The sequence below is a fragment of the Tiliqua scincoides genome, chromosome 2 (genome assembly GCF_035046505.1).
Source record: "Tiliqua scincoides isolate rTilSci1 chromosome 2, rTilSci1.hap2, whole genome shotgun sequence".
Taxonomy (NCBI): Eukaryota; Metazoa; Chordata; class Lepidosauria; order Squamata; family Scincidae; genus Tiliqua; species Tiliqua scincoides.
The window spans coordinates 41,585,947-41,613,563 of record NC_089822.1 but is presented as its reverse complement, the minus strand read 5'-3'; the positions used below and the strand labels follow the sequence as shown (position 1 = coordinate 41,613,563).

Genomic DNA, 27,617 nt, shown 5'->3' with positions numbered 1-27,617 from the left:
ATTGAGATTGAAGAGGAATGTAAGTAATGTTCCTACTAACTGGGCAGAGGCACTTTTTCAATTGGTGCTCCTCATATTTAGCAGGGGGAGAGTAACTATCCCTTTTCATTCTAGCACATTGTCTTTTTGTAGTGGCTGTTTGCTGATGGTGTATGGCTTTTTTTTTTTTTAAGATTGCATCCCCTTTTGGGACAGGGAGCCATTTTGTTAACTTGATTTTCCCTGTAAACCGCTTTGTGAACTTTTTTGCTGAAAAGAAGTATATAAATAGTTTCAAGAATATGACCTGCAATGCTACCTGATTACATAATTGCACTGCAAGGACTAAGGGTCCAGTCCTATCCAATTTTCCAACACCAGTGCAGCCACAATGCAGCCCCATGGTAAGGGAACAAATGTTCCCATACTTTAAGGAGACTCTGTGACTGCTACCCCACCACAAGATGCAGCGCATGCCCCATTGGCCCAGCAGCACTGGCACTGAAAAATTGGATAGGATTGGGCTCTTAGTGAGTTAATTTTTAGCATAGGTATAAGGCCAGAAAAAAGACTGAGGTAACAGTGGTGAAGCAGGCCACACAACTGCATGTACAACAATTGCCAAACTGTTCTTGAATTTTATTTTCTCCAAAATATAAATATGTAAGAATGTGATTCAGAATATGACTTGGATTTCTCAGCGACTCTGTTGCAGCACTAATGTACAGAATATTACTGATGTCCTATGGAAACAGGAAAATAAGGCTGATATTGTAGAATCGAGAAGCATGTTCCCAACTGTTTGAACACTCTCACCAAAGTAATTGAAGATACTAAATATGGCATTAATCATCTTGGAGCGCAGTTATCTTTCGTCGTATCTTCTTCATGTCTTGCTTGAACTTCTCTTTCTCAAGTTTCAGCTTGGTTGTCTGTATTTGTTTAAGGGCATCAAGAGAATCACGGATGGATTGAAATCCTAGTAAATTACAAGTCTGCTTTAGTTACATGGATAAAAATTAGTCAGGATTGGGTTTTTTTTTCCTCAAATGCTGTTAATCAGTCCTCCAATTACACTTCGCTGTTTTAAGCATACCAAATTAATCAGTTCAGTCTGATGCCATGAAGGTGCATTAGCAGAGTTTAAACTCTTCAACAAAAGATGCTTGTCTATCTAAAATTTTCCTTAGTGTTAAGAATGTTGCCAAATTCGGTCTCAGCATTATTGCCAGTATGGTTTCTTTGTATGTAAGAATTCAGTTTGACACCTTGTATAAAAGTCATATGAATATTTCTATACAACCTACATGAACTGAAATTAAAGTTTCCATAACTGGTGTAATTTTCCCTTATTGGTATTTCTATATGCTGTATAAAAACATGCCATCATAACTCAGGAAATTTTATTAAACATTGCATAAGTATGCAAATGGTCAGCATAGTATCATATGTGTTTTTCAGATGGTACTTTTTATTGACAAATTCAGTGAAGAAAGTGTGGTATCTTTCTGTAATTATATCCAGAAGGTTTGTTTGCTCTCCTACCATTACTCTGGGGGTAATTATGAGAGATGTGATGATCTGGAAAGGCTTTTGGCTCTTTGAGAAAATATAGAAATGAGGATAGAACTCTCACAATTCTTCCTAATTCTCTTCAGATATAAATTTCCATGGAGAACTGATGCGTGAGTCTAACCTGCAGATACAACTGGAAGTTTATGATGACAAGCTCTGTTATTATTGCTATTACTGTCACAGACTTTTTTAATGCCAATAAAGGTTTACGGATGATGACGACAAAATTTTTAGCCACCATGATACTGGGAGCTCTTCCAGGAAGTTGCAACTCGATAATGTGTGTACTGTGGCCTAATCTGTACTTTCTGTGAAACTTTACCACAGAATCTAATGATTCTGATTAAAGAATTTACATAGTAGTGTAAATAGTGTAGTAGTAGTGTAGTGTAGTAGTGTAAAGGCGACCCAATTCGGCATTATGAATGTTTCAGAATAAATGGGTAATGTTGTCAGTCAGACCACCCCCATTGTAGAAGGCAGCCTCCAGAGTCCATTTTAAACTGCTACTCTCAAAGCTTAATGGCTTTTCTAAGAGACTCTTGCTAAGCTAAGCTGCTATCCTATTTTGCAGAAGTATTAATTAGGGCAGGAATGCATGTGAGCTTGGTTGTGAGAGGTTGGCCTGAGAAAGTATCAGTTCTGATGAAGGATAGCTAAAGATATATAAGGAGGTGGAATTGGAAGGGATTCTAACACAGATAGACTTTAATTTGTTAATAACCTCATTGAAAAGAAGAAGATCCCATTGATTAAAGAATGACCCAGGTTAGCAACTGTGTGAAAGGGGAGCAGTAGAAGCCCTTAAAACCAGTGGAATGCTTAGAAGCTGATTAGAGCAACTGCATACCTCCCCCAAGAGAAGCAAAGGCTACTGAAAAAAACTCCAAAGGCTACTGGAAAAACTTCACAGTCAGGGAATTAGAGGGCAGGTTCTCTCATGGATTGAAAACTGGTTGAAGACCAGGAAACAGAGTGTGTGTCAATGGGCAATTTTCACAAAGGAGAGAGGTGAAAAGCAGTGTGCCCCAAGGATCTGTCCTGGGACCGGTGCTCTTCAACCTCTTCATAAATGACCTGGAGACAGGGTTGAGCAGTGAGGTGGCTAAGTTTGCAGATGACACCAAAATTTTCCAAGAGGTGAAGACCAGAAGTGATTGTGAGGAGCTCCAGACAGATCTCTCCAGACTGGCAGAATGGGCAGCAAAATGGCAGGTGTGTTTCAATGTAAGTCAGTGTAAAGTAATGCACATTGGGGCAAAAAATCAAAACTTCACATATAGGCTAATGAGTTCTGAGCTGTCTGTGACAGATCAGGACAGAGAACTTGGAGTGGTGGTGGACAGGTCGATGAAAGTGTCGACCCAATGTGCGGCGGCAGTAAAGAAGGCCAATTCTATGCTTGGGATCATTAAAAAAGGTATTGAGAACAAAGCAGCTAATATTATAATGCCGTTGTACAAATTGATGGTAAGGCCACACCTGGAGTATTGTGTCCAGTTCTGGTCACCGCATCTCAAAAAGGACATAATGTAAATGGAAAAGGTGCAAAAGAGAGCAACTAAGATGATTACGGAGCTGGGGCACCTTCCTTATGAGGAAAGACTATGGCGTTTGGGCCTCTTCAGCCTAGAAGAGAGAGACACCTGAGTGGGGACATGATTGAGACATACAAAATTTTGCATGGGAAGGATAAACTGGATAGAGAGATGGTCTTTACACTCACATAACACCAGAACCAGGGGACATCCACTAAAATTGAGTGTTGGGAGAGTTAGGACAGACAATAGAAAATATTTCTTTACTCAGTGTGTGGTTGGTCTGTGGAACTCCTTGCCATGAGATGTGGTGATGGCATCTGGCCTGGATGCCTTTAAAAGGGGATTGGACCAATTTCTGGAGGAAAAATCCATTATGGGTTACAAGCCATGATGTGTACGTGCAATCTCCTGATTTTTATCAGAATGCCAGATGCAAGGGAGGGCACCAGGATGCAGGTCTCTTGTTATCTGGTGTGTTCCCCGAGGCATTTGATGGATCGCTGTGAGATATAGGAAGCTGGACTGGATTGGCCTATGGCTTGATCCAGTGGGGCTGTTCTTCTTAAGCAAGCAGAGATGGAATTTTCTAATCTAAAAGACAAAGGGTGAGTGATATGTATAGAGGGGCCCATCCCAGAAGGCATTCATTCCAAGAACTAGTCCTAAGGGGATAAAAGATGTGGCCCCAAAGCAGATGGACAGAAGAGCCTTCCCTTGGGCAAGGGAACAAATGTTCCTTGCCCTGAAGTGGCCTCCTGAGGCCAAAACGTCAATGCAGAATGCAGCTGACACTACATTGGTGCTGCTGCGTCTCCACATGCGGTGTTAATGGTGGATTGGGCTTCCCATGCCAGAATACCATTCAAAGGTTATTATAGGTTCCATCTCAAACTCAAGTGGAGTTTGGCATTGGTGACTGAAATATCCACCAAGCCATGAGAGGATGATGGCTAGCACACAATGCTAGCTTCTCTTTTCCTGGTCTGCCATATATTCTGAATGGAAAACACATCTGAAGGATCAAGAAAGGATGATGTACACTACAGTACATCTCTACTTCAAAATGTTCTCCAAAGAACACAGGTCTTCACTCACCTGATCTGTATTCACTTTGCATTTCTTCCAGCTGATTCCACATCAGTTTTTCAAATCTAGTAATTCTTGCATGCAGTTTATTTTGATCATTTTTCACCTGAGTCAAAATCTCTGTGTCAAATCGCTGTGCTTTATCTACACTTTCTACCCTTTTGCTCAGATAATGAATCCCTTCTTCCATCTTCTTTTCCACTGCATCCTTTTAAAAAGTAACAGGAGAAATTAATGGAATTACAAAAATAGGAATAGTTTTATACTGTCAGCAAGTAGCTACACTTTGACAGCTCTGAACCATTTGCAAACAATTTTCTAAACATAACTTTGGAAAGAAAATTTATGACTATGGGTGTTTCTGCGCTTGCCATTGTGGAGCAGACTGCTGAAGATGGAGCAGACTGCTGAATGAGACTAGAGTCTGGAAAGCAAGAGTACAAGGATGCTTTCAACAGAGCAAATGTGAGTCAGTTGAAACTACAGAAGGGTAGTCAATGCTGCAGAGGGATATAGAAGAACCAGCAGGAATGGGCAGAGACTGGTGGGGATTAACTACTCCAACATGCCATTTATTGTGGTACAGTAGGAAGACAGCAAACTGCAAATCTCTCAATAGTGATGGATGAAGGAGAGCTGCAGAGCAATGAGAGAAGAGTGTAGGAGACATAAACAATTTCGTCTTTGTGAAAAATTCACCAGTGCTGTTTATAGGAAAAACAGTATCATACTTCTAACTAGATATTTCTGATAATAGCCTTTATAGTAGATATCACTATCTAACTTAGATATTAGATTAATTGGAAAGTGTTAAAATGTTTTACTAAAACCTTATGTCCATGGAATGTCACTAGAGCACATTTATCAAAAATACGTTACAAGGATTTAAAATAGACTAGTGGGAGAGTTCCATAGCTTTTCTACAAAATGATGACTAGATGAAGTATGAAATGTTTGGATCAAAGTTTTAAATTCTATAGGCAATGACTCTTAAGGAAATGGAAGATAATTGTTGAGGAAGGTTCCCTGCTACACTGCAGCTGCTGAATGGCAGTAGCATCCTAACTGAAAACTATACAAAAAGAACTGCTTGCCAGTCCTTTGAGGCATGCATGTAGCCCAGAAACTGCCCACTCAAGGAGGCAAGTGCCAGCTCCCACTTTCTAAGAATTTAGAAGTTTCCAAGTTGTTGCTTCACAGAACCCCTGTGTGTGAGTGCACTGAAACAACAACGAACTTAGAAACAGAAACGCTGAAAAACTTCCAATTATAACAATTTTCTTATTGCGCTATGTCAGATTGCTTATTTCAAGACAGATCTTTTAATTAACTGCATCAGTTTCCTTCTGATATTGTGGTGTGGCACATGGAAAGGTAGCCCCTTGTAGCTAAGGGAGTGATTGCAGTGTCTGAGTTAAAGACACATAGCAAAAAGTAGTTTCCAAAAGTATTACCAATGGTTTAATAGCACTGAGTACTTCTATTGTATTATTCAGAATGGCATTGCCTTTTTCTGTATTTCTCCCATGTTTTAAGCATTCAGCATAAAGTTTATGTTCTCATCACTTTAAAACAACATCCTAAAAATGATTGTATGAATCATACCTTGGAATTCCCAAATTCAAAGGTACACAACTCTGACCGCTCTCTGGGCTGCACTATGTACATTATCCATGATCACATGGGGTTTTTGCCATGTTGGTGCACTAATTCTATATGGGTACTAAATGTTTCTAGCACTGATACACCATAGTAGTCTTCTCCTTTTGCAGTAATTTGTATTAAGGAGAACTTGTGGTGGGATCTGGGTTTGTAGACTGGAGAAAGCTATAGATTTCTTTAGCCAGAGTTTGCCACAATGACGTCATCTTAAAAATGGCTTGATATTTCAGAAATGTCTAACTTTGAATTTTGTTATCTAAAACTTGTTTTGCCTATGTAGCTAAAATCTAGGTTTGACAGTTTGCTTTTGCAAATAAGAATTGGATCATTCTTTCAATTCAGAAACATGAGTTATGAAACAAGCCTCCCCAGCTGTGTCAAAAACTTTGTGTGAGAAATGCTAGTTCAGATAAACATTAAGTTCTGATCCTGGAACAGGGATTTCTTGAAGCTAAAACACTGTACTTAAGTGCTTGCATGGAGCCAAAAGCTAGTCCACTGCCAAGAACTGCAATCTAGAATGTAGTTCTTTGAAAAATGGGCACTCTATGTGACCGACTTATTAAGCCAGTATTTTATGACCTGATATGTGATGGAAAGAGCACCATCCATAATGGACAGCATTTTTATAAAACAAAAAATATGAATCCACACATTTTCTGAATGCCTCATTTCATAGGAACAACATTTTTATATTAACTTGACTGTAATATGTTAAGCCTGAGAACAAAAATACAAAGATTATGAAATATCCATCTCTAGTAATAAAATCTTACTACCTTCGACACCAGCGGTCTCCAAACTGGAGACCACTGTGCACTGAGAAATGCATCCCCCATGCAAACAGGGTACCATTCCACTGGGGAGCCTTCTTTCCTCACCACCAATCTCCCCAAACTACGCCCCAGCCAGCTGCATCTGTCCAGAAATCCAGGAGTAGGGACTGCTGGGGCAACAGAACCTGGAAGCAGCAGGCTGGAGAACAGGACAGGGGAGATCGGCAGAAAAGAAAGGCAGCTTCCCTGTGGAATGGTAAGCACCATTCGTTTGGGGGAGGGATTTGACAGGGTGCCAGATGGACCAGAGTCTGGAGAGTCCTGGTCTATACTGATCTCCTTGGTGTATCTGCTCTGCTTCCATGCCGATCATATCCTTCCTCCCCTAGTTATGCAATCCTACGAATTTAATGAAGATTTGCTCCCAGGCAAGTGTGTGTAGGTTTGAAGCCTTAGATTTCATAGGAGAACCTTTTTCCTAGCTTTTTCTTTGCCTGGTGTCTTCCACCATTCCCCACTCTAATTACTTAAAGGATACAGTTACATGTGTGTGCTCAATATAAGCATTTAGCCAGAAGCAGAGTTGTAGAATTCTTTTTTTGTTGAAAAATGATTCATTAATATAGTATACAATACTTGCACAAGGGTTTAATTCTAACAAGTTTGGGTAGGTCGTTGCTGGACTTAATGGTTAGAAATGTTCTTACCAGTCTGTCCTTCATTGTACCAAGAAGCTGATTTGTGAGAAAGATTTGCTCTTGCTCAGATCTCCTCATCTCATTTTCTGTCCACTTTCGTTGGTTTTGAATTTGATCCTTCAAGTCATTTAAAAGACCACTGATTCTAATATTCAAAGGAAATTTTTTATTATAAGAATGCTATTAAAACTGGAGGCCTTTCCAATTCTTCTTACACCTCTAAAACTTTTAAGTGTAAAAGTGACTGTAATATTAAACTACATGTCAAACAGGTTATTTTTTATGGGGTTCTGTTTAGCAACCACTAAATACCAGGAATGTGTTGGAGTCACAGCACCAAGTCTTGAGTTGAGTCCTGAGTCAGCAACTCCATGACTCAAGTCAAGTCATGAGTCTTGGAGATATGGCATAGGCACCTTATTGCTTATTCAACTGGTCATCTGTCCATCAGCATCTAAGGTAGGTATGCCATATCTCCAAAACAAGAGCTGATAGGGAAAAACGGATGCCATTTTGAAATAAGCACACCTAATTTTTGTTTATTTTTTAGATTTTTATATCACCCATCCTCCAAGGAACTCAGGGTGGTGTACATAGTTCTTCCCCTCCTTTTGTTCTCACAACAACCATGTGAGGTAGGTGAAACAGAGAAAGTGTGTGGCAATGGAAGTACAGTGAATCCTCGATTTAATGGATTAATACAGGGAAGAGGTGATGATTCAAAACTAAGTTAAATCCAAGTGCATTTATAACAATGCATATCTCCCATGCCAGCATATGCACAAAATATATGAGTAGTTTTAAAGAAGCAGGCAATGTCCATTATTTCTGAAGTCTGTTAAATTGAAGGTTCATTGTACAGGAAAGAGAGCAGATTATAAAGGTCTCAGTTATGCATATGGATGAAAGTATAAACAATGAGAAGTAAATGAGGCAATAGAACTACAGGAGTGGTGAAAAGCTGACCTCCTAAGCACAGGCTGAGGGGGGAAATGAAGTTCTGGGGCCTTGAGGTGAGGGGAAGATGGATCATGGGCCAGCTCACTTCCTTTAATACCTTCCAAGAGAGCTGTCACTGTGCCCATAGGCAAGCTACTTGGGCAAGCTCCCAAAGTAACCCAGTTCCCTCAGCAAAGAGGCTGAGACAACTGGTAGGCTCTTGGATCCTCTGGGGTCCCTTCCCCTGAGTATCCAGATCTATGGAAGCAGCAACAGTGGCCAGTTTAAACCCAGCTTGTGTGTGTGCCACCCTGCTTATTCACACACACCCACACCTTTCTCCACTACAGACCAAGTTCTGAAATGTACATGCTGAAATTCATTCTGGAAATAGATATGAGAAACCTTGGTGTTAATGCAAACGAAGGGATTAGTCAGGTATAGGAGCTTGTGTGCATGCATACAGTTGCAATGTGAGCAGTAAGTGGTGATTCAGGGCTATATTTCACTCTTAACTGAATCTCTGTGGTTTTGTGGTTGGCCTGAACTGAAATTGTGCTGGTAAATTTTGATCTGCAGTTTTTTGTTTGACAGTTTCCATCATACATAGCTAAGACACTCAGCAGAAAATAAGTCCTTCGAACAGAGTGAGAGGCTGAGACAAAAAAATGGAGAGGCCAAATAATACACAAGGCTTTCGTATTAAAGAATTCATGAAGCTTGGATAAAATACCATGAACTGAGAAATGCTGCATGTTCAGTAAAATCACATGGCAGAGCCCTTCCTGGATTTCATCACAGCAGAATGTAGGGGAGGGATCTTTTCGAGTGTATTTTTCATAGAAAAATGTCACCTGTAGAAGATACCACATCAAGGACAGAGATGCCAGCTCAGCCTTCCCTCTGCATTTTGCAGTGGTATCATCAAAGAAGGATTCTACAGTGTGATTTTGCTGAATGTGGGGCCTTAAGCGTTGCTCTCTGTTTATGACTCTAGTTTTATCAGTGTGCCTGAGCTAGACTCCAAATCATAGGAATCATACAGTATAAAGGCAATGATGCCACATGAAGAGAGAAAGTGGATGGAAGTATCTCATGTGCCTAGAATAGGCCCTGTGTAAAGAGTTCCTTGACATGTCCAGGAAAAAAAAGCATGTGCCTTTTCACAAAAGACAAACCCATGTTCAACACAGAAGACCATTTATGTGGAATAAACAACATCCGCTGGTACTGAACTGCTCCCAATGCATTGCATGGGACTGGCAGAGACCAATTCAACCGAAAGCACCCTATGTAATCTAAACTAAGAAGTCTCCTCACTGCTGTCTTCTCTATTTCCTCTTCTGCTCTTTTACCTTTTACACATTCAGTAAATTTGGAGGGGGAGGAGTTCTTTGTACTTCTTCCCTGCCACATTGGTAGAACGGGAGGAGTACGTGTGGGCAGGCAACCAGCCCTGGTAACAGTAGTCACAAGTGGGTAGGCACTTCCATGATGATAGAGAGATAGACAGGTGGCCTTGGTTACTGCCTCTCTAACCTGCAGGCTGAGGAGGTTGCTTCAGTGGGTCTCATGGTTAGGCTGGCCCTGTATGTACTATTCTCCATAATGTGACAATTTAACCTATGAAGGAAAGGCACCCTGGTACGTATTCATCTCTGGGCATATGTGAGCTGTAAATATCACAACAAAGTGAAAAAGTGCATTCCCTGCTTTGCCTTTAACTATGAGAAATAACATTTGCTGTGGGAGAGAACAGGGCTGTTTAGTGGAGCTTCACCCTGGCAATTAGTTTTGAAACTGATATTGTCATATTTCAGATATTTCTGCTGCACTTTTCTCTTCACTGGTCTGCCAGAATTCCCAAATGCAAGTAAATTAATGATTCTGTTTTGCTCTCTCCTGCCAAGTCCAGCCCTCTAAAACCCTCTAGCAGGCACATTAATAAAATTAAAAAGCTTCCGTCACTTACTTGAGATCCAAGAGCTGCAATTCATGGTGCTGATCCCCTTGCACTGCCTTCAGATTGGAGTTTTGCTCTGAGTTTGCAGTCTCAAGCTTTCCTAATAGCTGCATTACCTAATGAGAATTCAACAAGGAACAGCCTTTAAGCGGCAGAGCTCCAACACTTACATTAAATGCACATTATTGCTGCTGTTACAATGGAAAGAGGCAGAATGTCAGGCAAGCTCATTTTTAAGAGCTTTTCTCAGAATTAGTTTTGTTGGGGAAAAAAGTCTTTCCATCAGTTTGTGGAAATGTAATCATTAGTATATCACATATAATAATATTGCAGTACTGATTACCTTTAAATTCTAGAGAATGTAGGTGGACTCCTAGGTGCACTTACGGCTAAAAGACTGTGGGCACAATGTTTTGGGGGAGCGTGCATTAAAGAGGGCTTGAATCAGACTGCTATTTGGGAAGGGTGTTCTACCACTGCACTTCTCAGACTCTTTGATGTGTCAGATCAGTAGTTATTTTCCCAGGGTGCCAGGAACCAGGATCATGTTTATGCATATTACTATTGTTTCTTTCTTTCCTGGAAATTCACTGGGGACCAGCAGCCAATGACTTATGGATCAGCATGGACCGCCACTTTGAGGAGCACTGCTCTGTGGTACTATGAAACTCCACCTCTGAAATACGGCTGGGCATGGTTAGGGCATGGGTTCCACTCTGAGGTAGCAAAGCTAGTTGAGGATACCCGGGTTGGAAAATCCTATGCCTGATGGATAGGTAGCTGGTATCCAAAACAACAGGTGGTAGCAGACCCAGTACTGAAAGTGTATGGCCCAGTTGGAGGATTTTGAGATGATCAACTGTAGTGCTATCATTGTTTATAGTACTATCTGGCCCATAGTTCTCCGTTACATAGGCCAAAGTTGAAAACAAAATATCACTGCTCTTGTGATGTAGACCACAGCTGCGATGCAAGGACATCTGCAAGAGGGATCTGAAGGCCTTAGGAGTGGACCTCAACAAGTGGGAAACCCTGGTCTCTGAGCGGCCCACTTGGAGGCAGGCTGTGCAGCATGGCCTTTCCCAGTTTGAAGAGACACTTGGCCAACAGTCTGAGGCAAAGAGGCAAAGAAGGAAGGCCCATAGCCAGGGAGACAGACCAGGGACAGACTGCACTTGCTCCCAGTGTGGAAGGGATTGTCACTCCCGGATTGGCCTTTTCAGCCACACTAGACGCTGTTCCAGAACCACCTTTCAGAGCGCGATACCATAGTCGAAAGACTGAAGGTTGCCAACAATTATATAATATTATATTATCATATTCTAATGATGTGATATGGGCTTTTGGGTTTGTTTCTTTTTAAGAATGCAATTCCAATACCTGGGTTGAGTCTCCTTACAATTCCATTCTGTTAAATTTGAGTAAGCTTATACACCTTTGTACAGTGCTTAGTTTTTAAATGTGAGAAATGTAATGCAGGTAGTTGTGATGGTGCAGCATCCCTTCAGGCACACCAAATCCTAACATTGCAACACATCACAGATACAGGATATCCCTACCTGAATGCTTTGTCTTCGTCTTCCATTAACATGAAAGTCTGAACAAAATGAGAGACTGGGTAATGTCTGACATGCCTCACAGATTGAAATAACACATTTTCCCTTCAGATCAGCTCACCTTCATCTCTACATTATTAGCATAATTTTCCAAAGTAGACTGGATGGTATGAATTTCTTTCTCTAGTTTTTGAATCTCATGCCTGATGATATTCGTATCTCCTGAGAGTTTTGCAATGCTGGCATCGCATCTAGAAGTGAAGGTTGGTGACAAAACACGTGGCTATCTTAACAGTGGCAGAATTTTCGCAGTACTATTTGCTCTCACCACCATCTTGAAAGTATATCCACTTATATCCACCCAAACTAGCACCTCTCCTTCCCAGGAAAACCCTATAGTTCATGCATTTAGCAATTTGACTTACCCAGAAATACCCAACCAATGTGCTGTAGGTGGGGCTGTCTTTGAAGAGTGTCTGGAAACTACATTTGGCACAGAATGTGGCTTATTGAACAGAGCAGACTGTACCGAGCATATAACACCAATTTTACATCCACGGCATTGGTTTCCAGGTGCAAATTAAAGTCCTAGTTTGACCTTTAATGTCCTGAACAGTCTGGCCTCAAAAACTTGTAGGACTATCTCTTCCTACCCAAACATGGACATCTTCTGCAGAGGCTTTGTTCCATCATGCAGCTCTGTCCGAGATGTGGTGGGTGGCAGAGCAACATAGGACCTTTTCAGTATTATGATTAATGTTATGGAACTACTCCCCTAGGAAAGTTTCTCTGCTCTTTCGCTGATGGGCTTCAGGCAGCTGAAGACAATTTGTTTCTGATGACCTTTTAGAAATCTGTGATAGTTCTAATTTATTGTTGTTAATGGCTTGATGAGCTGTATTCTCTGTATATTTTGTCTTTTGGCTTGTTGTTTTACATTTTACTGAGTTGCAATGAAATTTTGAAAGCTGCCTTGTAGATTTTCACACAAGAAAGTGAGATACGAGTGGTTTTAGTAATTAAACAGATATAGGAAGAGTACAATTTTTTACATTTTCAGTTGCTTCCAAGTATACCTGTGAGTCCTTCTCTGCCTGAAAATTATGACCTCTGAACTTGTCCTTCAGCTTCCATTAATGGATAATTGTGTTTGAACTGCCAAATGACAAGTTCTTTATTGATAGCTGTCACAGGTGCTTTCTTTAATCTTTTCTACTGGTGGTTTTTCAGCTTTGCAAATTTGGCCAGCTCAACATTTCTGTAAGAAAACGCTAGTAGAAGGCAATACACAAAAAGTGATTATGTATTGTGATATAAATCATTTTGTTGTGCTCTAGCTTAACCTAAAAGCAATTATTCACCCTTAGCTCCATTTAAAAATTGATCGTTGAAGAGCAGCTGCTAAAGCCAGCCATGGCACTGCAATGTCAGAAGGTTGTGCTGAGCCTAGAGATTTGCTCTGTTTTCAACCAAAAAGATAGATGGCCTTGGCCTTGATAAAATAACTCTGGGAATTAAAACAATGCTAATGATTCAAAATCTTGCAAGCTCTGTATTTAGGAAAGTGCCTAATTTTTCATTGCTGATCCCTGTAATTCCTATTTCTGTGCCAATCTATAACCAAATGTGAAAAGCACTTTTAAGCACTATAACATTATTTGAAATGGGTCCCCCATGTCATACCTACCCAGTTTGGGGTAATTTTAATATTGGTATAAAAGACAGCAAGAACATTTGTTTCTCTTCAGTTCCATAATTCTGTGATCCTACTGCTGGTTCTGCTTTCAGCCAAGACGTTGAAAAGTCTAACTACCACAAGCAACCCATTTGTTGCTATTTCCCACGTATTTCAGGTGCCCTGGACATACTTTCTCAGCTGCTTGGAGGCTGCATCAAAATGATCCAACCATGTGGGCAGGCCAATGGCATGGTGGCTTCCCATAGAATGAGCACCCTGCCAGGAAGGAGTGTTTGAGTTGTTAGATCAGGGAGCCCCAACTTTGTGGAATCTGTAGGCACCTTAGGAATTTCAAGAATGGGTGGCAGGCCCCATCACAAAAGGGGGGGATAGGGATAGTCACAACTGAGCTGCTGAAGGGGTGGAAGCTGACACAAAATGACCACTGAAGGGGTGACGCCAGGCACAAAATATAATGTCATGTACACACAACACACAACACAGCCATCCAAGCACATGGAAATCCTTTGATCCATTCACACACACTTCCACCCATCTAGGCCACTGAGATTCCTTCCTCTGTATATGCATCCACACATGTACATCCCACCCATCCAGGTTCACACATGCTCCTTTTGTCCATTTGTCCATTCATCCACACACATTCATTTCTCTGCCCAGGCACATGCATGTTCATTTTCTCCTTCCTTTTTACATTTTAGATCAGGGGTCTTCAAACTATGGCCTGGGGGCCACATCCAGCCTGCCACAAGATTTTTTTATCCAACCCACAGCAACCTTTTTTTTACCAGAGCATTTGCTAATGTTTGGCATTTTTATTCCTTATATATCATTTCTCAGTTTAAGTTCGGAATTGTTTCTTTGTAATTATCACATTTCTCTTTTGTTCTGAATCATATCATGCTGATTACAATAAAGACCCTAGTAAAACTTATTCATTCATTTAAATTTTGTTCATTCATTCATAAAACTGATTTTTGGGGCCCGTGAAAATGTGTAAAATACACTATGTGGCGTCCCGTACTGAAAAGTTTGGAGACCCCTATAGGATGTTTCCCCATCCATCTGAGAGCAACTCAGAGATGAGAAGGTTTCATGTGACTTCAGAAATATTTATAGGGGACCAGAGTGAACTTTTAAACTACCAGGTTACTGCATTTTTTGCTCTGATTTGCAGACACCTTTGAGCATTGGAAAGAAAGTGCTTCTTTTAAAAGAGGTGAACAGCAGAGGAGAGAAGAAATTGAAACAGCAGAGGAGAGGAGAGAAATCAATTGAAGAAATTGATATGGGTGAGGGAGGAGCACCAATTCAAGTCTAGCCACTGTGTGACAATTATTAGAATTTTGGAAATGAGAGCTAATGAGCCCAAGTCACTCTCAGTATAGATTTCCATAATAGATTGTGCTGAACTTACCTAGCCACTCTTCCACGTAGATCTCCAACTCCCTGCAGATGTTTATGATCCAGACTTTGCACAGCATAGTTAGTTCCTGATGTCACATTATCTCTTGATTTTATTTGCCTCTCCAACATCTATAATTTCAAGGGATTGTGAGGGGCATGTGCCGATTGTATTCACTCATATTGTATTCAATCGTATTGTATTCAGTTTATCATTTGATTAAAAACATACAAACAGCTTTTATTACTTAAATTGGGCATCTCAGTTTGGAATCGGAAGAGTTGCTATTCTATGAACAGTATGTTAAACAAGACTAGCATTCAATCCAATACAAATCTACTCAGAAGTAAGTCCAATTGAGCTCAATGGGATTTACTTACAGGTAAGTGTGTTTAGACTGAAGCCTAAGCGAAATGAACAAAGGCTGTTCAGAATGGTCCCCTTGCTTGAGACTAAATAACCTAGTGCAGTGGTTCTCAAACTGGTGGGTCACGACCCACCAGTTCGTGTAATGATGCCCGGTTCCCTTTAAGGGGCGGGGGCAGGAGGCAGAGGCAGCAAAGTGATCCCCAGGATCACGCCCCTGCGGGTGAAGGGGGTTATTTTTCAACTAACCTTGCATGCTCCCAGGGTCCAGGGGTGTGGGGAGCCCTGCGGAGTGCTTTCAGGGTTTCCTGCGGCTTCTAAACACTGGAAGTGGAACTTCCGGTTTCGTTGCGCTTGGAACTTTCACTGGTTAGAAGCCACGGGGAACCCTGAAAGGGCTCCGCAGGGCTCCCCACGCCCCCTGGACCCTGGGAGCACGTAAGGTTAGTTGAAAAATAGCCCGCCCTTCCCCTGCAGGGGTGTGATCCTGGGGATCGCTTTGCTGCCTCTGCCCCCGCCGCCACCCCCGCAAAGACTTACCCCAGGAGTAAATCTCCCGGCAAGTTTGAGAAACACTGACCTAGTGGTTTCACCAGTGTACTTTTGTGCTTAAGCTTAACTTCCATACCTTAGAAAGGGAGTAGCAGGCTTCTCAGATTGTTACAGGTATACAGCTAACTCTATGATCACGCATTTTTTACTCTCCTTGTCTGGGTCCAAAACAGTTGGAGAAGTAGGAAGTTGGCGAAGTGGGAAGGGTCCTCAAGACCTAATCACATGGCTTGTCTTTGAAAAGGAATGTCAGTGGGTCTCAAGACTAACAGCAGAATGAACCAGCTTTGAGAGCAGAATGAAAGTTGAACAAGAGGGACAGAGTGGCTAGAATCGTGGAAATGGAAATTTTGCTGCGATCCAAAAGGGAAGGAGCAAAGCACCTTAGAGTCAAGTTCCTTGTTTTTTCATATAATGGCAAGACAGTGTATGTATTCAAGTGCTGTCCTGCTACTCAATTGTAATAGGAATATTACAATAAAGGTCAACAGTGCCATAGCCCAGGCTTGTGGACTGTTTTGTTCCTGTCTAAGGGTGCCACAGATCCCCCGGCTGATGCTACCTGCACTGCAGGTTAGCCCTCGAGTCTAATTTCTAGTGAAAGGGCTCATTCCTAAAGTTGCTATTAATTCTCAGAATCCAATAATAATAATAATAATAATAATAATAATAATAGAGAGAGAATAATAGAGAGAATGGTATCTCCTTGTCAGGATTCACTTTGTTCTGACTGATTCATTGTTAATTCATGAGTATAAATGAACTAACATTAAGTACTCCTTAAAAACACTTTTAATTATGATTTCTTCCCATAGTTTGACATTCTGTAATAGAATGTGTCTATTCCATTAATGGTTTTGTTGTTTTCTATGGGCCAAGCGTGGATTGGGTTATCCTGCTGCTTCCTGAGGAGAGAAATCTATTGTGCCTTTATGACTCTTCTCCATTTACCTCCTCCTGTTGAATATCATTAATGGTTCTATCAGTACAATTGTTATGACTCTGAGAGGAGGGCTGTTAACCTACACTCTCCCTGGTGACTTTCTATGCCAAGGCCCAAATTATTCATGACTAGTACATCAGTCTCCTGTTTTAATGTGTAGATAAAAACCAATTTTGAGGCAGAAAACCTTTCATAAAATTCAGAGAGAGAGAGAGAGAGAGAGAGAGAGAGAGAGAGAGACCTTTAGACTCATGGATGTCCACTTGTACATTTTTGGGCTAAAAAATTGCCATCCTCCCACCCCAGCTGACATATACAGTGTACAGGGGTATATGATGAGATAAGGGGAAATTTTCTATAGAATCCTAAAGGAGGCTGGGTGAGGAAAAACCAAAAGGATGGTGCTGGTACATTGAGGTGCTACAATTCTGGATTTTAAGATTATAGAGGAAGGATGGAGTGATATTTTTGAATGCCCTCTACAACAACAACAAAAAAACCTTACTGTATGTAGGAAGCTAGCTCACTGGGGAGAAAGGGAGCTTTCTATATCACATATCATTATGAAGTACGTGGGGCGTCCAGAATTCAACCACCATATTCTGTAAAATGTGTAGAACGGCTATGAGTTATCACAGTCTGAAGGGAACCTTCTGCTGTCACTTCAAAGTTTCAGGCATGCCCTGGAATTTCTTTCAAGTTTTGTATCATGGCATTGAGATATTTGTACCTGAGAATTGCACTGAAAGAGCTCCACAATGGCAGTAGAGCTGTTCCTATGTATCGGGGAGGCAAAGGGCAAAGCAGAGCCCAAATTAAATATCTGGAAATTGTCTATTAGCTGAAAATGCCCTTGAGCTAACAAAGATCTCAATTATACTATTAAAAAAAGTGGGGACATTCATGTTAACTCAGATCCCTTATTTATATGGTCTCCTTTACTTGGGACTTAGGGAAACATATCTGTGACACAAGCCAAGTTTGAGACTTTCCTATCCTACTGGTGACATAAAGCAGATAAGGTTGCACTTAGGACGGAAGGCAGATGCTGACAGCTAACTGGCTGGACTTGCTGCCTCCTGGGAAGAACAAAAACCTTATACATATTTTACAAGTATCATACCATTAAGTAAACCCATCTGGATTGAAAAACACAGAGCTACGAACAAACTAGAGTTGAACAAATAGCCAGTAATGCGAAATGTGGAGGTACCTCAATGTCATGGCTCAGCTTTTTAACGATGCTTGTGATAATCTGTATGTGATTCTCCAGTAGTTGGCGGGCTGCAGTGTCTTCATGCTGAAAGCTTTTATTTCCCTGAAAGTAAGATGTAATGCCATCTTTGATCCGAAAGGCCTGATCAAGAAGAACAGCTGTGGTCCTCTCCTGATTGGATATTCGGTCTTCAAGAGAATGCATTCTGCTTCCAGAAACAGCAGGAATTGCAGGCAAGAAAGATGAACTCCTGTCCATATAGAATACAGAGTTCAGCGTAAGCTAAATATTATTGTTACATCATGGAAAAGCAAGAAAGTAGACAAACATAAGAACATAAGAACAGCCCCACTGGATCAGGCCATAGGCCCATCTAGTCCAGCTTCCTGTATCTCACAGCGGCCCACCAAATGCCCCAGGGAGCACACCAGATAACAAGAGACCTCATCCTGGTGCCCTCCCTTGCATCTGGCAATGACAAAACCCATTTCTAAAATCAGGAGGTTGCGCATACACATCATGGCTTGTACCCCATAATGGATTTTTCCTCCAGAAACTTGTCCAATCCCCTTTTAAAGACGTCTAGGCTAGACGCCAGCACCACATCCTGTGGCAAGGAGTTCCACAGACCGACCAAAGCATGCATAGGCAGTAATTCTTTTCTCCTGCTCATCTTGCATGTTGCATAATATTACATGAGCTTTAGGATCATGTAAATCTTCCCCAAGCACATAAGCTTTATACTGTGTTCAATTGAATATTTTTTAATTAATGAAAATTAACTGCTTTCAGCACTATGTGCAGTGGTGTAGCTAGAGGGGGTGCAAGGCACTAAGTTTTGCAGGCGCCTGAATAAACTATGCAAGCTGCCCCTTCCCTTCGGAGCCATTCTGGGCATGGGAGCAAAATGGAGGTCAACATCGATGAGGGGGAGGGGCCACTTGCATGGCACATTCAAGCACCTGCAAAATGTAATGCTTTGCACCTTCTCTAGCTATGCCACTGACTATATGTAATGAATAACTGTGCAGTTGTGACAAAGGTAATGTAGCTGCAGAAAGGGTGACAATCTCTTTAGTGAAAAATAATAGCAGTGAAGTTCATGAAAATTGGACGCTAGATTGTATGACATGATATGCTGTTTTTCATGCTCAGTGTCTGATTTTTTGATGTTCAGGAAAAAAAAATAGTTTAGTTCCTTACTGAGATTTCAAATTGATACTGCAATGCAATGCAGTATCGTGTGTACAATGTTATTCTACACAAAGGATATAAATGTACTGCAGTTACTTAAGATGGCAAGATATGACTATTATTAAATTTGTCAGAAGGTAGCTCCCAGCATTGGCTGCATTGGTAGATAGATTTTGATGTGGGAGACATGGATTCATGTGCTCATTCAAGCTGGAATTAACTGGGCATAGATCATCTTAAAGTTAGCCATCCAGGCATATGGAAACCTTAAGGATCTACCTGCACACAGTTGCTACAAGAATGAGCAAAACAAAGCCTATGAAGCAGCTTATGCATATTGAAGGTGCTACAGAAATTTATTCACAACTAAGGAGGACCTGAGGTAACTATAGCAAACCAAGGGTGGGCAGAAGGTAGATTGGTTCTACTGGTAAATCTCTAGATGATTTGCCAGGGATGATAGATTAGCAAGAGATTTCTGACTCCCTGTAGGGTACCAAGTAAAATAAAATAGTCTGTCATGACTGACATTGTGCTTAACTGTTTTTTCTCAGGCTCAGTGTTCCCCTGTCACCCATGTCAACTGTCACCCATGTCACCCTGTCAACTGGATGCATTGGCTTGGTTGCCCACTTGCTCAGCTAGGTGTGGCTGTAAGGACTATAATCCTGGACTAGTATGAGTATCTAAGGCAGGGAAAGTACCCAACTAGCTGCATTAGTCTTCTGCTTTATTTTCAGCATGCCTTTAAGCCTCCATGCCAACCTTTGCCTTAATCCATCCACCTGAACGCTCCATTGTTATTCAAAACCTCCATCCTTATTTTTGCCTTTTCCCCTTCTTGCTTGGTTTATCCTGTTAATAAAATAAAATCCTTTCATGGTTACTATTTTAACCTGGAGGAAATTGGTTGCCCTATCTTCTCAGACCTCCAGCCTTTGCTACTGTCTCACTTTTAGACCACAAAGGGTTTGGAGAGGGAGGTTTCCCCAAGCAGTCCTTCTGTCTGGTTTTCCTGGCCAAGTAGCAGCAAGAATGCTTGTAATACTTTAAACCCCAAATAGGATGAGGTGAGCTGGAAGTAGGAGCTAGAAGCATGAGCTGATTACTAAGCACTGTGTCCTACACCCCTTCATGTAACTACCACACTTCATCTGGTACTAGATTTGAAAAACACAATGGCAGCTAACACCTAACTTTATGAAAGGATACTAGTTAAGAATGTCATCTGGTTGGTTTGAAACTTGTCTCTCAAGGTATTCATTTTAACTGGTCCCAAAGCTACAGTAGTTAAAGACCAAATTTAGATCTATGTTAAAATGATGCAACAGATGAGTAATATCTGTGTGTCTTTCTCTGCAAGCAGTGGCAACCTTTGCACCAGTTCAAGGTATATTAGATTGGAGGTTTGGTTTGCTTCCTTTGTGTCTAGTTCACAAAGCACATCTGTTTAAATTGGAAGATCTCTCTGTTTTAGAATTTATATTTTTTCCAGTATATATAGCACAAGTCTTAATCTTAAGAGGCATCTGGCCCTTCGACTGACACACTTTGTCTACTAGACAAATCCATTTAGAATATAGCTGCTGTGATAGGCCCAAAGAATCAAGAAGGTAATATCTTAAAGCAGACAATGATAATATCTTTTTAAGAGAGAATCAATGTATTTGAGGAAGTAACGTTTCAAATGTCAATGTCCATCAGGCAGGATAAAGCATTGCTTAGATTCCTTTATGTATCAGGCAGTCAGAAGTAGATAATTTAGTTGCAATTACATCACAAACCTGAAATCAGTGATAAAGAATCAAGCTATTTTCGCCCAACTGGCCAAAGACTACAAACTAATTATTTTCAATAGTATGGCTTTCCTCTCATGCCTCTCTAAACTGAAAATCTCTTATTAAGATCAAATGTTCTCCAGTTTAGTAACTCCTCTATTCTCTGAGAGAAAGCCAAATAAAGTTAAAAAAAAAATCCATGGCTATAACAAATCAGATTTATGCTGCCCTTAAGACACTGTTCTAATTGAAGATCTCTGGCATAAAAGCAACTCTTTAAAGAGCAAAAAAGAGCTAACAGTTCAGCCATCTCTCTCTTCATTCAATATACAAAAATCAGAGGTAATGCCTCTGCACATACAGGCCATCCACAGCAAACATTACAATTATACCTACCTCTCATTTTATATGGGGGTTATGTTTTTAAAAAGCAGCACATTATCTCAAAAAGGAAAAAATTAAAAATATTTTTATCATAAGAATATATGTAAATGGTACTAGTTGGGGGAAAGCCACATAACTGTCTACAGCATCACAACATAGAACTCCGAGAATAAGAGGTTTTCACTTGGAGGTGTCCCCGATTGAATGTTTTTCTTTATCTTTTCAGCACTGTCTCAGATAGTACAAATAGTGCACCCATTCAAACAAAGCACACAACCAATGTCCAATCCATACTCTCCTCTCTGAAGGTGGTTGATCAGATCTAATGTCTCATCAATTGTGATTGCCTTTTTAGCTTTAAGCTCCCCAGACATTTTCCAGACATGGTTGATGGGGAAAACAGAGTTTCACAGTAAATAAAACAATGCATGAAGCACAGCAACCTGAAAGGCATTGCACACAACTATGCTGCCAACTAAACACTCATGAAGTTTGACCGCATTATTCCAAAAATTTGCAAACATAAATTAGGTATTGGTATTAGATACACGTTCTTCTAAAAATGTCTAAATCAAACAAGAGTAAACTGAGAAGCACCTGTGTATGAAAATTGGTTCATGTGAAAGCTACATTTATCTGTCTAAGATACGAAAATAGATGCAGCCAGTGAAGAAACTGTAGTGTGTTTTAAAGGGATGTTTTGAGATGTTGTGGCCAGATGTTGGAGTTGGTCACTAATCCTATATTCTCAAAAATAAGAAGTTTCCAACATTGTAGGCTGAACCATGAGTTTTAAATTGTCAGCCATCTGAATCTTACTTTTTAACCACAATTTTGAGGATCAAAATCTAAAGGTAGTAGTATACTGACAGATACTGTGTATTTTACTGATTAAGATATGTCAGTGGTTCTCAAACTTCTTAGTACCGGGATCCACTTTTTAAGAATGACAGTCCACTGGGACCCACCAGAAGTGATGTCATAGCTGGAAGTGACATAATCAATTTAGGCTTCAAACCTAAGCCACGATCAGCCAAAGATCCCATTACACAGCATGCTCATGCTGTTAGTTTGTATAGCTTGGAATTCAAACATTCCAACTTGACATTCAACCATTCCAGCTTGAAAGTCAAAGCAGAACACAGTCTTGGATTCTTCTCCAATCACACAGCCCTTCCCCCTTTCCAGTGTCCCATCTTCCCACCTATTCAGGGCAAAGCACCAGGCCTCTCTCTCACCCTGCCCAGCAGCTCTGTACCCTGCATTTTCATTTCTGTATTTTCAATGGCAGCAGTGCTAGTGCTACACAACCCACCTGAAATTGGCTCACAGTTTGAGTAATGTTGAGATATGAGTTAAATGAATTTTAGAATGTAATGCTAAATATATTTACCAGTTCTCATTAAAGCCACTTGATGCACTACTGTTTCCAACATGGGTATCCAACAGAGTCTGGTATCGTGCTTTGAATGGTGGTTCTGGAATAGCGTCTAGTGTGGCTGAAAAGGCCGATTCAGGAGTGACAATCCCTTCCACACTGAGAGCAAATATAGTCTGTCCCTGGTCTGTCTCCCTGGCTATGGGCCTTCCTTCTTTGCCTCTTTGCCTCAGTCTGTTGAGCAAGTGTCTCTTCAAACTGGAAGAGGCCATGCTGCACAGCCTGCCTCCATGCAGGATGCTCAGAGGCCAAGGTTTCCCACCTGTTGAGGTCCAATCCTAAGGCCTTCAGATCCCTCTTGCAGATATCCTTGTATTGCAGCTGTGGTCTACCTGTAGGGCACTTTCCCTGCACGAGTTCTCCATAGAGGAGATCCTTTGGGATCCAGCCATCGTCAATTCTTTTGCTACACGGTTGCTTTTGCTACATGCTACATGGTTGCTGTAATCAGTGAGCCACGTGCATGTCTCCATTTCACTCCATGTTCATGCAGTAGGAAATTATGTGTGGCAGATCCTCACAATGAGTACATACAACAAAATAAGCACATTGTGTATGCCACATGTTATGAAGCATATGCATTCAGAACACAGATTCATGGAAAAAAACTATTCTGTGTGAAGCTGCTCAGGGCTGGCTGAGAGTAAGGGTTGGTGAAAGGGGGTTCCACTATTTGCTGGTGTGTGAGTTTTTTGGCCTGTATCTCCAGACGTGTTTAAATATAGTCTCTTTAGAGTCTAAATAAATTCCATAATAGGAAACTAAGAACTGAGGCTTGTCCTACGTCTTCACACTGGATCTCTTGCCAGTGCTTATCCCGCTGGGAAAGGGGATAATGAACTGAAATTGCATGCATTGTACAAATCTCTCTCACAAGGTTTGGGAGAGTTGGGAAAATGTTTTCAGATTGTTTTCTAATAAACAGAGCATAAGGAAAGAATAATCACTGGCATCTAGCCTAAATCAGATGTGGACTATTCTCATGCCAACTGGAGATTCAAGGGTGGAAAGACGTAGGGGGGTGAAGGTACAGAAGAGAGTTGCATCAAGATGAGGAAGAAGAGGTGAAGATTGGAAGGAGTAAAACTAGAAAGTTGCCATTGGGTCTTTATGTCCAGGTGTATCTGGTAAGTCTGCTGGAGCAAAAACAACAGTCTTTTGCACCTTAAAGATTAACCACTGTATTTTGGCCTAAGCTTTCACAGACTACAGGCCACTTCATCAGTAGCACTGGCCTACAGTTCACCTGTTCAGGAGAGTACAGAACAAACACTGATTTACCCTGCCCTGCTCTAAATACGGTAATTGATTTATCAGTTACAGTACATATACGTAAATAGCAAAAGAAATTTAAAGATGGGTCCCTGTCCCACAATCTAAGACACAAAAGAGACACCAGGAAACACCCACTGGCAAGAACACAATGCAGGGGTGAATAAGGGCAATTCAATCACCACTTTAAATATACTTAGCTCAGCTGGTAGGGAATAAATGCTATTCTTCCTCCTAATCACCTGGATTTTATGGTTTTACAGCAGAATATTATGAAATTTTTGTAAAATTCACATCTTGATCCTTAACTGAAATGAGTGTTAGTAGCTCTAATCAATATGCCCCCTTCCTTAAACAAGCCACAGTCTGTCCATCTGCGTGACTTCAAACTGACAGTAGCAGTGCCAAATTATATGAATTTTTCAGGGGCTCTATTCCCAACACAATATGGAACTGAGGATGTACAGCCCTGGAACTCCAAGATCTTAATGGCAGCAGACTGAATGGTTCAAGCAATATAATCGGAGCATGTCCAAGTTATGCAGAAGTAGGAGTGCCATGAAGCAAATTATTTATGAGGCTAATTCACCCATAGAGGTAATAAACAGTTCTGTAAAAATGGACTAGATTTAGAAAATGCAAGCCTTGCAATCAACATGTACTTCCGTGCTTCATCCAAGCAGATTCTGGGGTCTGAGAAACATGCTTTCAAGACCATTAGGATCCTGCTAAATAGAGTTTTATCTTTTCCAGCACAACTTTTTGACAGAACTGGTATAAATATGTGCAAATTAATCTCCTTCAACATCAGCAAAGGTGTTTATTAATTCAGTCCTTGAAAAACCCTGAGTGTGTCACTAACAGCACACATCCTATGTATGTCTACTCAGAAGTAAGTTCCATTGAGTTCAATGGGACTTATTCCCAGGTAAATGTGTGTAGGAGTCTGAAATCATATAAAGGTTAAGAACCCCTGATTTGGAATTTTCTCAGCTAAGAAAAGCTGAAGTTAGCACAAATAAGACTGCCTGAGAGGAAAAACCCAGATAAGGGTTTTTCTTGAACAATTCTTGAACAATAAGAGAAGAGCTTTCTAATATCATGAGACCAGGTGCTGGAGACGTATTAGTCTAGGTCAGTGTTTCCCAAACTGTGGGTCGGGACCCACCAGTGGGTCGTGAGCCAATTTTTGGAGGGTCACTAAAAGTTTTGGAAACATTAAAAAACTCTGCCTGGTTTGCAGCAGAAGAAAATTGTTAGCTGGAATGCTACCCTATGGTATGAAGTAATTTCATTCAAATTAAAATGTCATATTTTCTGATTTTATCTAGTAATTAGCATGAACCCAGGTTCAGCCTTTTGTCTGGTTGGAAGTCCCTCACTGCACATTTTGCTCTCCAGTTCAGCCTTGTGAGTACCTTGTAATGACTGTAAATATTGGGAGAAACCGTCCTTGAACTCCATTTCCCAGGAGAGTATAGCAAATGTCTATATACACATACTGTATGGCTCCAATTATTAATTAATTATTAGTTTTAATCATACAAAATATTCTTTTTAGATTTTTTTTTGTCTAGTGGTTCATGATAGATTATCATTTTAAAAAGTTGGTCCCAGTGCTAAAATGTTTGGGCAACACTGGTCTAGATAGGCATCCCCCCCCCCCCCAAACAGGACATAGACAATACTTTTAAGTATTGTCTATGTCCAGTTTTTGGAGGGATGCCTACCTAAGAACAGATTTCATTAAGGGCAAATTATGCCCAGGGTGGGCTGTGTGCTGAATATTTATTTACATTTTCAATCTCACTTTTATTTCTATTTATCTTTATTTCCTCCATAATTGCAAATGCCTTGTTATTATTTATGTAAATCAATAATCTACATGATGTTTTTCAGATATAACACAAGGACTGTGATCTATTCTGCTGGTTCAGCTTCAGTCCATTGGGTTGTAAAAAGAACCTAACTTTCAGTGAGTTTTCTCTCACAGTTGAAAATAGAACCAGATTTCTGTATCATAAGAACAGTGAGTCCATACACAGACAGACTGGCCAATACCTAATTGTTTTCAAAACATGCCTCACTCTTTCTGCTTGAGGATTTAGAAAAGCAGCTCCTTCTTATTACATTCCTTAAGAGACGTGAAAGAGTGTGTCAGAGCAAGAGGTTGCACAAGTCCACATGCTCCATGAGGATGTCATAAATCATTTATGCTTCTTGGCCTTGTGAAATCTGTATCTGAGGAGAATGTGAATGAGAACCCACTGCAGTGATCTTGCATATTGAAAAAGGAACACTACGAAAAATTCTGAACCTGTATCTTTAGCTTAGCTCAGTTTGTTTTTCTCTTGCATTGACTACTAATTCTCTGGAAACAAGCCTTGGTTGATTATTAGCATATACAAATGCTTCCTGGTTGTTCCTAAAAAGCTATACAGAGGTTTTCCTGTGTCCCAAAAATCCCAATTTTGGTCCGCTATATTTTAAGCACTCCATTTCTTATTTCTACTCAGATTTTTCACATTGTCAAAACAGCTTCAGATCTTATAAATGGTTAGAACTGAGCCTTTAAAATCTAACTTTCCAGCACCAATGCAGCCACAATGCAGTTCCACAATGAGGGAACAAATGTCCCCTTACCTTAAGGAGGCCTCTGTGACTGTCCCCCACAACTGCAGGATGCAGTATGTGCCCCATTGGCATAGCTGCATCACTGCTGGAAAGTTGGATAGGATTGAGCCCAAAGTGGCTACAGGCTGGATCTAGAGAATTGTGAGTGCTTTTCCTCTCCCTTCTTCATGACTTGTCTCCAACTCCTCCTGAAAAGCTGCACAACTTTCATCAGTCCTCTACCTTTCAAGGTGAAGGATAAGCTCTTCATATCCTAGAAGCTACTGTATATTTATATTTGCATTTAAAATTTGGAAGAAATGAATGGTGATGTTGGGTGAATAGCCTGGGAGCAATCTAGGGACTTGATAATGATGGATTTTTCTTGACAACTGGCTGTAAATTGAATAAGAATGCCATAGAGAATTTGAATAGCAGAAAATGGAGAGTTATTTTGGGCAAAAGTTATTTGAGAATTCTCATGGGAAATATTGATGCCATGACATCTATGAACAGAAGTGGAGGAAGATATAAAGTATATTGGGAATTGTTGTTTTTTTTTAAAAAAAGACACCAAAGTTTTTGGACCCCAACAGTAATTTTTGTGAAAATTTACCTATGAAGACAATGAAAACTGCTTCTGTTCCTTTGAAAGTTTGCATTTTGCTATGACTATAAATGACAAAATTTGACACAGTTCTAGTTGAAAAATACAAATGGAACTCAATTACCTTTCAGGTTGTCTAGTTGTTCCCATAGGAGGACCAATTTGCACTGCTAATAACAAATGACAAAATATTTCTGTGTGGTCAAAGGTCTGCAGTAGCCCAATGACTGTTAGTCATTATGACCATCACAATCAGCTTGGTTTGCATTACCATTCTCCATCAACTGAATCAGGCATTGTGATAACTGAGAAGGCAGGTGATTTGACTTACTTTTCAAGGTATTTAACCACATCTGTAGTGTCTTCTGTAGACAT

At 40.6% G+C, this 27,617-nt stretch overlaps 1 protein-coding gene across 1 annotated transcript; it reads right to left on the bottom strand.

The window, feature by feature from the left end:
• Positions 1-824: 824 nt before the first annotated feature.
• FAM81B (family with sequence similarity 81 member B) lies at positions 825-27,617 on the bottom strand. The gene is made up of 9 exons (XM_066616143.1): positions 27,574-27,617; positions 27,329-27,334; positions 17,954-18,206; positions 14,892-15,010; positions 11,897-12,026; positions 10,229-10,335; positions 7,327-7,462; positions 4,191-4,389; positions 825-958 (listed from the first exon to the last, which is right to left on the bottom strand). Exons 1-9 carry the CDS (start codon positions 27,615-27,617, stop codon positions 825-827), a joined length of 1,128 nt encoding a protein of 375 aa, XP_066472240.1.

Excerpts from the sequence above, each read along its gene's own strand:
- FAM81B (XM_066616143.1), bottom strand. The coding sequence starts at position 27,617 with ATGTCTACAGAAGACACTACAGATGTGGTTAAATACCTTGAAAA. Across the intron at positions 10,336-11,896 it reads CTAATAATGTAGAGATGAAG|GTAATGCAGCTATTAGGAAA; the intron begins GTGAGCTGATCT and ends AATTCTCATTAG. Across the intron at positions 7,463-10,228 it reads TTGCAGCTCTTGGATCTCAA|AATCAGTGGTCTTTTAAATG; the intron begins GTAAGTGACGGA and ends TTTGAATATTAG.